At 35.3% G+C, this 19,341-nt stretch overlaps 1 protein-coding gene across 1 annotated transcript in view; it reads right to left on the bottom strand.

Annotated features, from left to right (window-relative positions):
- Positions 1 to 11,474, bottom strand: part of LOC129314953 (uncharacterized) — a 30,418-nt gene extending 18,944 nt beyond the window's left edge. The window contains exon 1 of the mRNA XM_054958437.1: positions 10,256 to 11,474. Coding sequence (XP_054814412.1) covers positions 10,256 to 10,504 — 249 coding nt within the window. The 5' untranslated portion in view covers positions 10,505 to 11,474. The remainder of the gene's footprint in view (positions 1 to 10,255) is intronic.
- Positions 11,475 to 19,341: the final 7,867 nt, after the last annotated feature.

Genomic DNA, 19,341 nt, shown 5'->3' with positions numbered 1-19,341 from the left:
TCACAACTTGTCTCTCCTAGTCTTTGCCTCTAGGACCTTGGATCCTTAACCATGGTGCATTTGGTCATCTTTATGGTAACCCACATCTTGACACTACCACTCCTTTTTCCATTCCTCCTATTACTCTTGCTAATGGTTCTAAAGCAATTGCCATAGGTATTGGTCATGCATGACCTTCCCCTCTCACACCTTTAACTTTTGTTCTTTACATTCCTAATCGTTCTTTTAAAATTGTCTCTACTAGTAAACTAATACGAATACTTTATTGCACTGCAACGTTAAGTGATTAATATATTGTTATTCAAGATCATTGTATGGAGTGAACAATTGGCATCAAGCAAGAGTCTCATGAACTTTGTCACCTTTCTGTGCCATCAACTTTCCTCTAACTCTCCTAGATGTTTCATTCCCATTTTGGTCATCCTAACCTCAATAAGCCCTAGCACATGGCTCCTAGTCTCTTATTTGTCTCATCTAGATTGAGTCATGCCAGTGGCATAAACATTCCCACACCACTTTAAATAAAAATAATATAAATGCTTTGACTTAGTTATGCTTCTAATGTATCCTTCTCCTATGATAAGTGATTAGTGGCCTCTTACAAAATCTGATGCCACTTCCACCTTCATTAAATTTTATAAGATGCTCAAAACTCAATTCAACACTACCATTCAAATTCTTCATGCTAATGATGGGACAAAGTACTTCAATAAAAACTTGGGCACCTTTCTCAAACATAATGGCATCATTCATAAAAGCACACGTCCAAATAGTCCCTAAAAAATGGCATTGCAAAAAGAAAAAAATACACACCTTGAGGTTGCTTATGCATTAATGTTCATTTACAATATCCCAAAGTTTTTCTAGGTGACGCTATTCTTACAGCCACTTATCTCATAAATTGCATGCCTAGTCATGTTCCCTCTTTTTCTACCCTACTTAAAAAACTCTGAGTCTCACCCTACCATCCATCTTGAAACAAATCTACCCTTGAAAACTTTCAGTTGCACAACCTTTGCTCACTCTCATCATGCTCATAAATTGGATCCTAGAGCTATTAAGTGTGTTTTCCTTATTATTCTTCTACCTAAAAGGGTAAAAATGCTATGACCTTATACTTAACACTTATAGTGTCAGTTGGGATGTAGTTTTGCTGAACTTGAATCCTTTTTTCCAAAGCTTCAATTCAGGGAGTGACGAAGTGAATTTTCAGCCTATGGAAGATGGGGGAGAGGAGTGGAGTGATATTCCAAAAAATTCCAGAACCTATAACCTCTGTTGAATTACCAAATTCCTCAAAATTTGACATTGAACAAGATCTGGATACTACTGACACTTCCATTCCAACAACAAATTGGACAAGTCCTTTAAAGGAAGCGGAAAATGAGGAAAGCACACTAGAACAGAGACCAAACATTTACACACAAAAGAGGAAACATAATAGCAAAGTTATTGTGCCTAAAGTAAAAAACCAAACCTAAATCAGTCGAAGCTCCTAAAGCAAGCAAGTCAAGTAGAGTGTGCGGATGAAGGTGGTGAGTTAGAAACTCAAGATAAATCTGATGCTGAAGAGTAAAATGATTTGAATCAACCTATTGCTCTTGGAAAGCAACCTAGGTCATGCACACAACATCCCATCCAAATATGTATGTCATAAAGCTGTTTTTGCTCGATATCATAACTTTATCTCTAATCTTGATAGGATAAAGACTCTTGATGATATACATGAAGCATTGTGTATACAAGAGTAAAGGGGTGTTGTAATGGAGAAGATGATGACTATAGAGAAAAATGGAATACAGGAAGTTGTTGGGCAGCCCAAAGGGAAGAGAACAATGAGTTGGTAAATGGGTTTTCACCCTTAAATTTGTTTCAAATGGAAATTTATCAAGTTTAAAGCTCATATGGTAGAAAGGCGATTTTCCCATACATATGGGTTGGATTATAAGGAAACTTTTGCACTGGCGGCAAAATTGAACACCATGAGAGTTTTACTCTTTGTAGTAGCCAACTTTGATGGGTCATTACAACAACTCGACATCAAGAACCTAAATGGGCAGCTCACAGAAGAAGTATGCATGAATCTACCCCTAGGTTTTGATAAAGGTAGAAGCAATTGAGTTTGTAGGTTAAAGAAGTCACTATATCGCTAGAAAACAATCTTTGAGAGTGTGGTCTGATAGATTCTCAAAGGTTTTGAAGTCAACAAGATATAAACAGGGACTATCTAACCATACGATGTTCATTAAGTTTGAAGGGGCTAAAAGGTGCATTCAGTGTTCTTACTATACATGTTGATCATATAATTCTCATAGGTGATCATGTTGAGGAAATGTGCAAGGTAAAGTCTATGCTAGTGAAAGACGTTGTAGTTAAGAATGTCAAGAACTTGAAATACTTTCTCAGGATGAAAATTGCAAGACCAAAGAACAAGATATGTCTCCCAGAGGAAATAAATATTAGATTTGCTCAAGGAAATAGATTTACTAGGGTATAGACCTGTTAAAACTCCTATCCTTAAGAAAAGCAAGAAGTCGAAAAAGAGCCATAAGAATGATGAATAGTCTAAAGAGGAAGAGAAAAGTGAAGATGAAGAAAAAGAGAAAGAGGAGTAGTAGATAAAGAGAGATACCAAAAAAATTGTGGGAAAGCCTATTTACCTCTCGCACACTAGACCTAACATTGCATTAAGAGTGAGCGTGGCAAGCCAATATAAAAGTTGTCTGTCAAAGAAACATCCAGAAGCACCATACAGGTCTTACGGTATTTGAAAGATACATCTAGAGGAGGGCTACTATTCAAAAAGCAAGAATAAAGATATATAGAGATTTACACTGACGCTGACTAGGGAGGAACTTATAAGAAAGAGAGGTCAACCTCAAGTTATTGCTTAGTTGCATAGGGAAATTTGGTTACTTGGAAAGCTAGAAACAAAGGGTTGTGTCTAATTTGTGATGATTCAACCACACTATAAGCCGATATTATGGAAGTTTGTGAAGATTCAAGCAAAATCTCTACTCTTACACAAACTCCAATTTTGTCGCAAGATGGTTTCTTTATTGTCATTGAAAAGGCACTAGTGCCTCTCATAACCAACACCATATTTATAAGTTTTAAATAACTATTATCTTTCATCAACATGAATACATACAATAGTGATAAAGTTATTTCAAGATTATAGGTATATGAGTGAAAACATAAAACAATGTAATCGACACAGACTATCAACACAGTCATCTTCTCAATTTGATGTTTGAAGAACGTAGTATGATCACTTTGTCCATGGACATATCCCTCCTTTTACACAACTCGAGTAAATCTCTCAAACCATGCTCGAGAGGATTGTTTTCAACTATACAGTGACTTCAATTTACACATTGATTTTTTCCCTCTTTTCCTTTAACTTCATGTATACTTCTTCCTTTAACACACTATTCAAGAAAGCATTTTTCACATCAAGTTGATGTAAAGGTAGTCAAAATTAGCAACCAAAGGACATGGCACTTTGACTACATTTAGCTTGGCAACTAGTGCAAGAGTTTTTGTGTATTCAATTCCATAAACCTGTGAGAACCCATGGCAACAAACCTTCCTTTATATTTATTAAGGCTTCCAACTGCATTGTATTTGAGTGTCAATAACCATTTGCAACCAACAACCCTTTTTTCCTTTAGCAAAATCAACAATCTCCTAAATTCTGTTCTTTCCAAGGGCTTCCATTTCATCCATCACTGCTTGCTTCCATTCAGCATGTTCAATGCTTCATCAATATTACTTGGCTTCCATCTCTATGAGATGTTGTGTACATACTCTAGGCTTCTTCCTTATTGCTACAAGAAGGTCAAGATGTTCTATTACTTCCCTAACCACTTGTTCATCTTTATTATCGTCATCATCTTCACCAGAACCTACTATCAGTTCTAACTCTTGCCAAGTATTAGGAACTTCAGCCATATTACTTGTTTTCAGCCTCCTTGTGTAGAACTTTGTAGGAATGTTAGTGTCTCCGATTTGCGTAGTCATATCTTTTGGAATAGTGCCAGGCACATCCTCACTCCCATTGGAATTCTCAAGAACAAGAGGTTCACAAGGTAAAGTTCCTGCTCATGTAAGAGTTAAAGAGTTAAGGTCTCAATTTTAAGCATATCATTTTTGGCCTGAAAATCACAAACTTTCCCCCTAAATCAAAGACTAGTAGTAGGGATCCTTCTCATGGAAGGTAATATCACAAATGACAACAAACAATTAGTGACATGGTAAGTAACAAAGAACAATACAATGAACAACTTTAGGGTCAAGTTTGAGACTACAATAGAGAAGCACATAGGTAGTGCATCCAAAAACATGCAAGGGTAGATTATTATCAAGGTGTAAAAGGTGGTAGGTTTGGAGGAGCACCTGTAGGGCTTTTTGAAATGATAATGTTCAACTTGGAAAGAAAATAGATGGGATCTAGAACAGGTAAGGTGTATTAAGGATGAAGAGGGAAGAATTTTAGTTACAGATGATGAAATTAAAAATAGATGGGAGACTTACTTTTCTAAACTTTTCAACGATGGAGAGGATTCATCTAGTAACTTGGAGGATTTAGTAACTGGTGAAGGAGAATAAAATTTGTCATTTTATCAAATAATACGTGATAAGGAGGTAAAGGAAGCTCTTAAGAAAATGGCAAATGGTAGAGCCAACGGACCTGATTATCTATCTATCGAAGCGTGGAAATGTTTAGGTGAAGAAGGGGTGAGATGGTTAACTAAGTTATTTAATATAATTTTACGGTCCAAGAAAATGCCTGATGAGTGGAGGAGAAGTACATTAATTCTTATTTATAAAAATAAAGAAGATATTCAGAATTGTACTAACTATAGAGGGATTAAACTCATGAGCCACACAATGAAATTATGGGAGAAAGTAATTGAGCACAGGTTCAGATTGGAGACAAGTATTTCTGAGAATCAATTTGGTTTTATGCCAGGTAGATCAACTACAGAGGCGATTTATCTACTAAGGGGATTAATGAAAAAGTATCGTTGTAAAGATAAAGATCTACACATGGTTTTTTATTGATTTGGAAAAAGCTTGTGACCGTATACCAAGAGAAGTGCTTTGGAAGCGTTGGAAAAAAGGGAGTACGGATTGCTTATATTAAAGCCATACAAGATATGTATGAGGGGGTAAAAACTAGTATAAGAACGCCTAGTGGTCAAACAAAGGATTTTCCTATAAAGATTGGACTACATCAGGGATCATCTCTGAGTCCTTATTTGTTCAACTTGATTTTAAATGTTTTGACGGAACATATTTAAGAGGAAATCCCGAAATGTATGCTCTTCGCGGATGATATAGTCTTATAGCAGAGACAAGAGAAGAGGTTAATGGCAAACTTGAGTTATGGAGGAGGACATTGGAGTCGAAAGGTTTTCGTCTATTATACCTCAAGTGGAAAAGTTTAGATATTTGGAAGCCATTATTCAAAATAATGGCGAAATCAGTGGAGATATTTCACATAGAATTCAAGCTGGGTGGTTTAATTGGAGAAAAGCTAAAGGAGTTATTTGTGACCGTAAGGTGCCTAATAACTTAAAGGAAAGTTTTATCGCACTTCTATCATACCGGCAATGTTATATAGTAGTGAATGTTGGGCTCTAACGGGACAGCAAGAGCATAAAGTTGGAGTAGCAAAGATGAGAATGTTACGATGGATGTGCGGACATACACGTAAAGATAAAATTCGAAATGAGCACGTACGCGAAAAAGTGAGGGTGGCACCTATTGAGGAAAAAAATGGTAGAAAATCGATTGAGATGGTTTGGGCATGTACAAAGAAGACCAAGGGAGGCACCAATGAGAAGAGTGGAACATATAACTTTGAGTCGGATTAAGAGAGGTAGAGGAAGGCCTAAGAGAACACTTTTGAAAGTTATTGAACGCGATCTGTTATTTGATAATATTCCTAAAAGCTTGATAAATAATAGAGCACAATGGCGTCTTGCAATCCATGTAACCGACCCCACCTAGTGGGATAAAGGCTTGTTGTTGTTGTTGTTGTTGTAATGTTCAACTTGGAAGATGATTGATATGGTAAGAGGCAATAGAATTTTGGAACATGGCTAAGTGCTCTAGCAACTTCTAGGATGTGTCTATTTTTTCATTTAGCTATCCCATTCTATGTTGGGCTATAAGCACATGTGCTTTTGCGAACAATGCCATGCAATTTAAGGAACGAAGATACCGATTTGTTGAAATACCCAATGCCATTATAAGTGTAAAGAGTTTAGATGGTGGTTTGAAACTAAATATTAATCACGTGCTAAAAATGAAAGAAATTTTGAGGAACATCCTTTTTATCTTTTAAAAAGACCCAATTCACATGTGATCATCAATAGAAGTGATAAACCATTTTGATTGAGTGTGATTGAAATATTTAGAGGGACCCCACAACTATATAGTAGTAAATGGTTCAGATGCCTGGTAATTGAGATATGGAAAAGCATGATGATGTTTAGCATGTTTACACAAATCACAATAAAATTTGGAATGATCTTTATTCAAGAAAATGGAAAGAAACAATTGAGATGCATATTGAAAGTTAGGATGTCCTAACCATTTGTGCCACAACTCTAGTTCACCAATCCTAGAGAGAGCAATTACATTACAAGTTCTTACGCTCTGCACTTCACTTGCATCCAAAAAATAGGGGTTGTTGTATTATTTAGTGCTACCAATTGTCATCCCCAAAAATAAGTCCCATAAAATACAATCAAGTAGGGAAAAAAAACAGCATGGCAAGCCTCTTGTTTAGCTAACTGATTTACAGACAGCAAATTAAACTTTAAGTTGGGAACATAAAGATCAAAATGTGAAGTGAGAGTAGACAAGACTCTTATACTCCAAATAGCTAGCAACCATAGGTAAGGATACATCAGCAATCTTTATTGTAAGTTTATCATTACATGGGTATATGAGGTGTACGAACTAACATCATCAATCATATGATCTAACGCCCCCAATCCACTATCCCACAGCTACCAAAACACATGCCTTTAATAGCTGCTAAAGCTCAGAAGAAGTTACCTCATTGTACTTCAATAGTAGTGGGTTGTTTGTGGAGTTGTTGATAATCATGTACTATTATCATCTATGAAGCACCGATACTTCAAAAAATCACCAATTTTGATCACCATCAAAAAATCACAAGTAACCTTTCCTTAATGAGTTATTGCATCCATTAAGCAAGCAACAAGAGCAAATTCTTCAAAGACATTACTTTACACTTGAATCTTCCAATCTAACCATAGAAAAAGCCTCACAAACTGAGGGTAAGGGATCAAAGCTCAAAATTTGACAAGGAACATCATCAAGTTCAAAGTTGAGGCCTACTAGAAATTCGAATAGCCGTTCTTCCTCCACAAAGCATCTTCAGCACATCTCTATTCTTCTTCACAATTCAAATCAACTTCTAGCCATAACAAAACCTTTTCAAGGTAATACTCATTCAGATTACAATTGCCTTGTTTTGACTGCTAGAGCTTTGTTTAGACTTTAAATATTTGAGACACATTCTCCCCATCAAAATAAGCTTCACGGATATCCTCTCATATCTCATGGGCTATAAAAAGAAACATGAAACTCGTTTTTTATGGTGGGCACCATCGAATTAACTAGCCAAGAAGACAACATTGAGTTTTCAAACCTCAACATCACTACTTTGTCATCCTTCGAATCTGGAATAGGATTAACACTAAACATACATCCAAGGCTCCTACGTCCTTCTGAGTTTCATCATTTGCATCATCTTCAATTCTCACCATTTAATTAGGGGTTTTAATGCTTGTCCCCATCCCAATCGACCCGGTTTTGTCTTGATCATGTCAAGACAGGTTGCTCCCACCCCGAAAAAATGAGAGGGGACTTTGCAAGACAAAACAAAAATATGCTTGGGATAGGACAAGATGCAAAATCACCATCAAGACGTCCCCTCCCAAATATATTATTATGTTTTTCATTTTCTTTTATTAATATTTAATATAGTATTTATTCAATTAGAGGCGATTAATCATTTTTTGTTTATTTATTTTATCTTTTTACATAACCATCTACTCATTTAAGTTATGTAATTCATATGTTGTTATAATATCCGTGGCTTGGGGGTCATTTATGGTCATTATGTACTTGACTTCATATTGTGGTTTTTATGATTGCATTATTTCACTTTAAATTGTAATTGTTGTAACTTAATGATTTAATTTATGTGCTCTTGTTGTTTTCGTCTTGGAATTAGCAGGTTATATAATTTAAAAAACATTGTTATCCAACTCTCATTTCCACGTTTTATCCGCTTTATTGGGACATCCAGTCCTAGTCTGATCATGATCCCGAATAAGATAGGATGACTTTTGGAACGAGATATAGGATACAGGATAAAATTTAAACCCCGTTCATTTTTAAAGATAGGACAGAGGACAAGACTACCCCGGTGCCGTCCCATCCCGTCCCATGAAGGCCCCTACATTCAACCTCCCTAGAAGAAGGGACATGGTCACAGTTTCTAGGCAACTACGACAATATTTTTGCTAACTAGACACAAGAATCTAGTGAAGGAACCCCTAAGCCCATTCGATGTCGAACAGTGCATTTCTGAGCAAAGGTTTGACTCCATCTCAATGTCAGACGAGGCGTTCGAGTCAAAATTCAACAATGTGGTCAAGAACCCCTTGCTCTAATACCATGTAGACGGGGATTGAAAATTGGCATTCACCAATAATCAATCTAAATATATACAATAGTGATGTCAATAGGTATTTCAATATTATAGCAATACACAAGTAAAAGACACAAAAAATAAAATCAATCCTAACAAATCCTATCCCTGATAAATACAAAATGTTTACTTAATAATTATAATTATAATTATTTTCCACATTAATATAAGTAGTCACATTTCCTGTGGCCCTAAAAAAAAAAAAAGCAAACCACATAACCCTAAGCCCAGGATCATAGTATCTTTTACTAAATCCCAATATCTTAGATTTATCCTATAAGATATATAAATATTTAGCAAAGATAGAATATTTAAACTAACTTAGGCTATAAGATATTAATGACATAATAGTAAGCATAAACTGATAATAATAACAAAATTATCAGTGCCTCAACAAAAATTATAGTACAAGAGTGGCAATCTCTAACGTAGCATTCATTGATCTACTAGTAGTCGTAACAAATTTCTTGGAGCAGATATTGTCTCTCAAGAAAGCAAGAAGCAAGATGTCACAAGATCTACTTGAGCTAAATAAAACACAGCCAATGTGTGAACTTTTGTGGATGAAACAATTACTCCAAGATCTTCAATTAGAGGATCTTGGCCTAATATATTCAAGTGTAACAATCAAGCTACAGCATACATTGCCTCCAATTCAATCTTGCATGAGAGGAGCAGACATATTGAAGTTGCTTGTCAATTCATTAGAGATGATCTTTGTCTAGAACCACTTCCTACTAGCCACATCAACTCCAATGATCAACTAGTTTATGTTCTTACAAAAAGCACCAAGAGTACCTAGTAGAACCCTCTACACTAATAAGCTTAAAAGAAGCAAAAACCTGAAAAAATACACTACCAAATGAAATTGAAGTTACTATTGCTAAATAATAAAGCTGGATTACAAGGGAAAACGATAATTCAAGCCGATCTCATCTCCCCCATACATTCAACCTACAATCAAATAACAATTACGGATCACATGAAACAACACAAATACACCCATAGAACCGTAACACAAGCATAAGCCACTTACAAACACACTAAGTAGAAAGAGAAAATGAGAAAGATGGCCTTCTTCCACCCCCAACCAAGCATTCAAAAGGCCAGAACTTTCCTCACTACTCTCAATTTTCAAAACACTCCCCACACCATTCTCTAGTCAAAGGGGAAGATTTAAAGACCCAAAGAGTGACGCTAATACAGCCCATGCCCCTAGAAGACTCTCAGCAAACCACTAGGCCATCAATTACTTTTCCTTACAACCAAGATGAACATGTAGATCATTACTCACTAAAAATTTCTCCCATATTCTCTCTTCTCTCGTACTCATTCTTCATACTCCCATATTCTTCAAGACTAATGAGTTGGAAAGTGATATAGAATAATTTAGATTAATTAGTTATTCCTCTCCATTAAAAGTACAAAGAGAAAAACAATTCGAACCCATAATCTTGAGGACCATGATGATCAAAAGCCATGAGTAAGTATTACCTTAAACTTCCCATCTTCCAATATTTTGGCCACTCTTCCAGACCAATAACAGTTATCAGCCCACCAATCTACCAAATCCCCCACCATCCATGTATTATAAACAACTATTTCTTCAAAAATAGCACTCATGTCAGGAATTTGGCTTTCAAGATACATAGGAGGATAACAAGGTCGAACCATCAATTTTGAAGTGTTTCTATTTCGAGGCTTTTGATATACCTTTATCCATTCCAACCCTGCAAACAACATAGTAAATTGTCAAAAGCTACTTGATCCCAAAAGGATAAGCTTTTAAAAGATTTGTAAATACAAATTATTTTTGAACAAAATCAGAAAAAATTCAAATATTTGATGCTCTGATTCAAACAATAAGAAACTTTTAAGCCATGCAAAAATAGATGGTCGAAGCTTGACCAAACAACTTCAACAACAACAATAACAAGCCTTATTCCACTCGGTGCGGCTAGTTGCATGGATTAAACAATGCCATGATTATAGAAATCTTGTCCTAAGGATCCAATTGTAACATGGCTTAATACCATAAGGTATTGTACAAGGCATTGCAACTACAACTCATATTACTTCTAACAACTTTGCCCTTGCACTATACAGTAGTGGTGATTGAGCAGAACACAGTGGTAAGCCTTGGTGTGATCACTGCAATAAATATGGTTAAACAAAGGACACTTGTTGGAAGCTTCATGGCAAACTATCTAACCAGAAACAAAGGCAACAAGGTGATAGCAAGGCTTAGTTCGCTTCTAATGATAACAACCCAACAATTGATGCAAGCAGTCTCAAATAGCTTGACCACTTATAGAAACTAATCAGCAATCTTGACAAACCAAACTTATGGGTACAAGTGTCGATATGAGAGCCCAATCAGGCAAAATATATTGTGGCCTTAATGTCACGGATGATATCTCCGTGACCGTGTAAAGACTAATGTAAAGAACGATCCGCTGGTTAGCCTCGCACAATATGGGTAAAGGGGGCGACATTAGCATTTGGGGGTGTTCTGCCTCAGTCTTCGGACTGAGTGCACAACTGGTCGGGGGCTAGTGCCGCCTCCCTGATGAGCCCATGGCAGGGCGAAACCAGTGTGATCCGTATGTGGTAAGGCTTGTCCTGAGGATTATGGGGTCCTCCAGGACGCCGCACGGGCGCCGTGTGCTGCGCCAGACTCTCAGCCCGTGACATTAAGCTCTGAACAAGCAGAATGAAGAGGCCACTGATTAAGAAAGATATCATAAGCATGTTGGGAAATTGATTTACCTTTCCCATACAAGACTGGATATTGCCTTTATAGTAAGTATGGCTAGCCAATACGTGTCCGAACCGAAGAAGCATATGGAAGCAGCCTATAGGATTTTGAGATATCAAAAAAGCACTCCTAGTAGAGGGTTATTCTTCCAAAAGAAAGAACAAAAAACCATAGAGGTCTACAAAGATGCAAATTGGGGAGGAACTCATCCTAATAGGAGATCAACCTCTGGTTATTGTTCCTTTGTTTGAAGGAACCTGGTTACTTGGAAAAGTCAAAAGCAAAGAGTTGTTTTTAAGAGCAGTGCTGAGTCCAAATTAAGAGCTTTGGCTCAAGGAATAATGTAAGAGTTATGGCTAAAACAGATCCTAAAAGAGATGCATGTCGAAGTGGACTCACTATTAAAACTCTATTATGACAATAAGGCAGCTATAAGCATAACTCTAAATCCTGTTCAACATGAAAAATCAAAACATGTGAAAGTGGATAGGCATTTCATCAAAGAAAAAGTAGAAAATGGAGTAATATGTTTGATCTATTTACCTACAAACCTTCAAGCTATAGATGTTCTGACTAAGCGGTTACATAAGCCCGCATTTGAAAGTTGCATAAGCAATTTGAACATGATTAACATCTATGATCCAACTTGAGGGGAGTGTGGAGATATTGCATTTATTGTAAATATTATTACCTGATTATTAGGAGTTAATAGGATTTATTATAATTATTAGTATTTATTAGCCCTTATTCTCGTCTCCTAGCTTTGTGTATATACTCTCTCCTGTATCATACTATTATTGTTAATGAAAAATCATATTTCTCCACTCAAAGTCCCACAAAAAGTCTACTTTAGGATATGAGGACCAGGAAGATGACTAGTAGATGTGATCAATTCAAAACTCTCTATTATCTTCAAGGACAAACAAAAAGGCACTTCCTAGTTTTTTTGTTTAGTACTGAAATAAAAGTTGAAGGGTATACTTAATAACAAAGTGATCACACTTTGTTCTTTAGGCATTGAGGGACCAAGAGAACAATTTTAAGTGACTATGTGGACGACATAATTTTCACAAGGGATGACCATGAAGAAATGAAGAGAATCAAAGATGCAATGGCAAGAGCATTTCATGCAAAGGATCAAGGAGAAATTAAATACTTTATGGGTATGGAGGTGGCTCAATCTAAGAAAGGATTTATATTCCTCAAAAAAAGTACGTACTTGATCCACTGCGTTGGGTTGCAAGCCAAACTCAACTTCAATAAAGGTTACGTCAAAGAAGAAAAAGAAGAAGAAAGATGCTAAGAAAAGAAGAGAAGTGAACAGATTAAAGAGAAAGATAAAATAAAATATTTATTAAATTATAAAATCAAAATCTAACTTCATAAATTAATAAAAATGAAAAATAATTTAGTATGAGCGAGAATCTTAAACTCACACAACTAATAAAGCTAAGGAGAATCTCCACTAATATAAATAAATAATGATTTTATTTCCAAAATTTTCTGCATGTTATATGCCTCAATATTTATAGACAAAAAAATATCTATTGACTCCCAAAAAGACTCATTAATCCATAATTGAGATAATGGGGAATAACTAGCTGAATAATAAGCAAATAAAATAAAATTACTCACTTAATATGCAAGAATATAACTCACTCTACTCCTAAACTTGAGGACCACTCAATAAAATAGAAGCATAACCTAAATAACATTATTAAATAAAAAAATATCAAAAGTAACTTAAAATAATATTGATTCCTAATATTTCTCTAACTTCCCACATTACCCATTATCCCACAATAATTGGCACTCTTGTTCACATTAGTAGGTACCAATCCTCAATTAGGACGCTTATTTTTCTCACTCAAACTAGACCAAATATTTTATTACCTATAGTAAGTCAATTTTTGCACAAGCCTAATGAAGAACATTTGAAAGTGATGATGGTGACAAGGCCGACAACCTGACCATCACAATCACCAGCGACCTCACCAATCACTTATGCCACCCTCTCTTACTGCATTTTCTTCCCCTTCTTCCAAACCCGATACCCATCATCGTCTCCTCACTACCATCCACCCATTGCCAATTAGGACTCCATCGCCTCCTCACTTTCGATCTAACAATGGTTTTAGTTCTTGAGGAAGTAAACCAGAAGACTCACTTTGCAAATTCTATTCAATACAAATAAGTCTAGGTAAAGAAGGAAGGAAACCAAAGGCTTTGGTGGCAACAATCTTCTTCCAGATCAAGCTTTTCTTCTTAAAAAAAAAATATAACATGTGACCCTTCCATTCTGGAATGGAGGCAAAGAGAAGAAACCACAGATTGGCCTATGACCCCATTTTCGCCCAAGATCCTCAATGTTGTGCTTGTTTATCTTCCTACCATGATTTCTCCTCAAAAACTTGCGGCAAAGTACAAAGGAATGCAAAGGCACTTCCAGATTTGACTTTTTTTTTTTTAAATTTAACAGTGCTTTCAATTTTTTTAATTTAAGGATGCTATCTAGTCTTCAATTTGAATGCATGTAGTTTTTGTTCTCCAGCGCGGTTCTTCCAACAACAATCTAGAGAAGGGTGGCTATGGAATTCTGATAGCATGTAATTGCTTTTTTTTTTAATTTGGGGTAATTTAGTCTTTTCAATCTAGGAAGATATATATATATATATATTAAATAAAATTTATATCATATTTTCATAAAAATACTAAACATACTTTTATAATCTACTTCCATCCCATTTCCATATCCATCTACATTTCCTAGTCCATGTCCATTTACATGAAAAACACTTCCAACAAACCAAACGAGGCATTATGTTTTTTTTTTTATTGAAAATTATCAACTTTGACTATCATTTGTTTTTATTTGATTTCCTGCTACTTTTTCAACCAATGAGGCCTAATTTTGCAATAATATACTCTCTCCGTCCCAAATTATAAGACACTTTTAAACAAGATTCAACATTTCAAAAAAATATAAGACACTTTGATAAAAATAAAGTTTCATTAATGATACTTTTTCAATACTACCCTTCCCATATATTATTTTTCTTCAATATTCTTTCATCAATGAAGTATTAAATGAAGGACATTTTTAAAAGTTTTTATTTTTGTCTTGAAAAAGTAAGGTGGTTAAGTGTCTTTAATGAGGTTTATTGGTATGTGAGATTTTGACTAAAAAGGTCTTATAATATGGGACGGAGAGAGTATTTAAGTGTTTCATCTATGGATTAATGTACCCAAATTGATCGAAAAACACATAATTACCAATTTATAGACTTTGTTTAATTTTCCTTCTTAGAAATCAAGTCCTAGCATGTATTTACTATTAATATAAATGAGGATCCATCATTGATCCTATTAGTGGAACCCTATTAGGCTTTTAGGCTAAAAATCCTGATTCTAGTACTTAGGTTTTACCATTTTTCCTATCTGCCGCTATTTACCTTTTATCTAGATTTGATTTTAATTCATTTTTTATCGTAATTGCTCCTAGTATCTTGGCAAAATCCTCACTTTGATTGCGAGCTTTGGACCTATAAAACCTATTTTACCATTCAATGAATAAAGCAACTTTTACAACATCTAGAAAACGTCATGGTATTAAAGCCACCATGATCCAATTCAAATTTGACCTAGATGTTGAAGGCCATGGTGATTAGAGGTGCCAACAGCTAATACACCAATCATGTCGGCATCACAAACCTTCTATCATATTTCGTTAATTAACAACCAAAATCTCCTCAAATAGGCAGCTAGCGTGCATTCATTTTTCAATGGCAAAGGGTAATTTGGATATCTCACTAGAGTTGTGGCAAAGCCATATGTTGATGACTCTAAATGTTCCAATAAGGAAGCCAACAACTCCATGATGCAAGTTTGATTGGTAAACTTAATCAGCTAAAGAAGTATGGGAAGCAACAAGCTAATCTCCTATTATGCCTATGAATGAGAAAATACAAGTTGAGACAATTCTATCTCAAAACACTTTATGGTAACAGAGCCATGAGTCACCTTGCTTTTTCAATTTGGCCAATACATGGCCAACATTATCGAAACCCAGAACCTACATGAATATAGGTCTTCCTCCTCTCAGTCTAACCCCCCTCACAAAGTAGCTTGTCTTCCTCCTCTGCTTCAAGCGATCTCTCTTTCCTCATAACCAATCACAAACCACATGAAGATAGTATGGTCACATCCTTTTTAATGTTTATCAGTGATCATGATATTAAGGAGGTAGCAAGGGAACTCTACTCATCTGTACCCGACATAGCCATCCTCTCTGAACTTAAAAGAGAGTCTCCACAAATTAAAACAAGGTACCTTGTCTATTACAATTTATCATAACACTTTGGTTCAATTGTGGCAACAACTCAATCTCTATAATGTTCATCTCTGACATGTTTTGAGGATAATAAATATCACCAAAAAATTGATTCAATTAAAATGCATGTACAAATTCCTCCTTGGGTTAAATCCTAAGTTTGAGGAGGTTCAAGGCAAAATTCTTAGTCTCCACCAACTTCCAACCATGAGAGAAGTTTTGTACACCATCAAATGGGAACAGAGTCACAAGCATGTTACTGCTGATTCTCTTCCTCCTCACTCTAGTTAGTCATTTACTATGGTGGCAATTAGGTGATGGGTGATCAAAGAAAGATGGTCACCACTTTGTGGTCACTATAATAAGCCTGAACACTCTAGAGATGCAACAACAACAATAATAAGCCTTATCTCATTAAATGGGGTGAACTACAAAAATTGCACGATACCATGGTGCTCTATGATAACGCCATTGTAGTAAGCCTAAACACACCAGAGATACTTGCTAGAAAATTCATGGGTGCCCTACCTTTGAGAAGCAAAAAGGGAGAAAGGAAAGCCATGGATGCATCGCACAAGGTGATGATGATACCCCTCCTACCTATCAACAACTCAAGGACCAAGTTGAGCATCTCCAAGAACTATTCAATTAATTTGACAATGAAAAGGCTCCAAAAGTGACCACAGCTACTGGTTTAGTTGCTAGAAAATTAGGTAAAATTTTAGTTGCCTACTCCACAATTCATAATAATTCTAATGAGTAGATAGTCAATTTAGGTACCACTAATCACATCACAATTGATTCACTCATCTTTGGCCCTATACCAAAAAATAGATTGTCAAGGTTGCTAATGATTCCTTTATTGATGTTGAGAGAGCAGGAACTATTGTTTTTTCTTCAAATATTGTTCTAGAAAATGTTCTTCACATTCCAAAATTAGTTTTCCATTTACTCTCTGTGGTGGAAGCTTACCAACCATAGTAATGTTGATGTTCACTATCATTCTCATGGCAGTTTTATTGGCTGGTGTTAATGGGACAACAGCTTTACTATTTCAGGCACCAACAACCATCTACCAAGTCTATTCTCTCAATCTACCCTTTGTCTCAATCTAGTTCTACCGCTTTTGTTGCTGAGTCTAACTCTCAATGAAATATAATTTTTGCAATTTCATTTTGGTCATCCTTGTTCAAATTATTTTAAGCTGTATCCAAAATGCATCCTTATTCGCTCATGACATCTGTTCTTTAGCCAAACACACTCGAAATTCTTATCCTTCCCATTTCGATACTTCGTCATACCCATTTAATTGAATTTCTTGTACAAATGGGTCACAATGGTCACATTCATCAACAATCACACACAACTAACCTATGTTGATCTCCTAAAACACAAATCTAAAGTTCCTTCCATGTTCCAACAATTTCACTCCATGATTGAAACTAGTTTGTTGTAGGTTTATAATTATGAATGAAAGAGATGGAGAGAGACAAAAGGAGTTTCGACGGAGAACAGAGAAGAATAAGGAGACTTAAAGGATCTCTAAATAGTGCATGATCATATCATTAAGGCAAAACATAGAAATTACAATAAACATTCCCTACTATTTATAGACTCCATCTAACAACTACTTTATTTAACTAACATTCTTGATATTTATAATCCATAATTTCAATTATATATAATAATTTCACACAAAAATTGAAACCCTATACATTGATAATGCTAAAGAATATCTTAGCTCATCCTTTACATTACATCTTAATACTCACGGTATTCACCACAACAAAATGGTGTTTCTGAGTAGAAAAATAACAACATTCTTGATGTCACACAGACTCTTACTTGGAACTAGTCTCCCTAAATACTATTGAGGTGATGCTATTCTCACCTTAGTTTACCTTATAAGCAAATGCCCTTCCATGACTTTAGGCTTTAAAACTCCTCATCAAGCCCTCCTTGAGTACGACCCTTCATCAATCCTTATAAATACCTTACCTCAAGAGTACTAGGGTGCATTGCCTATGTTCATCATCACTATTCCTCAAAATTAGATGCTCAAAATATCCATTTAGGAACGAATGATAGTACACTAGAGGAATGGCCATTTCCTCCTAAAGATTCAGCACAAATGCCCCAACTAAATTAATCTTAAATCCCAAATCACTCATACATTCAGCCCTCATCCTTTCAACCATTGAATGAAATTGAAGAAAATGAAAACAGACCTGCACAGCGTAAAAAACAGACCTGCACAGCATGAAAACCAACCAAAAAGCACGCAAAATGCCTAAACAAGGCCAAAGTCGTCACCAACAGGTTACAAGAAATTTGGAACTTGAAACAAATGAGAACCTTGTCCAGAATGATTCCACAGAGCAGCCAGCTACTGTATAGCCCATAACAGCAGGCTCGGAAAAACAATGCCAGAGGATCTAACACACCATGCCAATCTTCCAATCCAACTTCCAATGATAGGATATGTTGATGATATAGCTATAACAAGAAATGCCGATGGCAGCACAAGCTACTTAACTCCAAGTGAAAGATCTTGGAAAGATGAGGTATTTCTATAGAAGTGGCAAGGACTAAAAAGGGGATCAATGTGTCCCAACAAAAGTACACTCTTGAAATATTGTATGTGACAAGGAAACTTCATGCAAGTCCTGGTGAAACACCTGTGGAAGCTTTATGTAACTTGGAGGTTAAACTAGATGATGCATTTATGGACTCTAAAAGGTCCAAATAACTTGGAGGCCGGGCCGGTAATTTGGGTGGGCCAGGCTTATTTGAATCAAGCTCAATTTAGGCTGGGCTTATTCAGATTGGGTTTAAAATATCCTGCCTCTTCTAAAAAACCTATATAACCAAGCCCGGCCCTAATACCTTCAGGCTTCAGGCTTATTCGGGCCAGCCCAAATACCCAAAATTTTGTAAGAATATTTTTTCTTTATTTTTTGAACTAAATTTAATTTTTAAATAATTCTATTAAGGATAAAATATTACTTTAACTTTAAAAGAATAAAATAAAAAATAATTATTTATCAACTTTGCACTTAAATAGCTCTGTTACTGTTTTATTGTATTATGTGTAATTTATTCAATAATGTTTCCTTTACTTGTAAATTAATATATTAATTATTTAAATATTGCTCTTATCATAGTCGTATATAACTATTTTATATAATTTAATTAAATTATATTAATTTAATTATAATCAAGTTAATCTCAATTCAATCATGGTTATACTAATAACTTAAAATCATTGTCCCAATTAGTTTAAAGTTTTTAATAACTTTTGGGTAAACCGTACTATTCATTTTTAGGAATATGAGAAAAATAGTCATCATTATATTGTATAAAACAAAAATCATTTAATAATGAGAAAAATACTATTTTTCTGATTTTTTTTTTTTGCTTTTTATATCGTTTAACTTTTACATACAAGGGTTTTTACTCTAGTTTATTCATAATTTTTAACCAAGTCTCGTG

The sequence above is a fragment of the Prosopis cineraria genome, unplaced genomic scaffold, assembly GCF_029017545.1.
Source record: "Prosopis cineraria cultivar Desert tree isolate PC_DT_omini unplaced genomic scaffold, ASM2901754v1 PC7, whole genome shotgun sequence".
NCBI lineage: Eukaryota > Viridiplantae > Streptophyta > Magnoliopsida > Fabales > Fabaceae > Prosopis > Prosopis cineraria.
The sequence above is the reverse complement of the archived record's forward strand: the minus strand, read 5'-3'. Positions and strand labels throughout refer to the sequence as shown.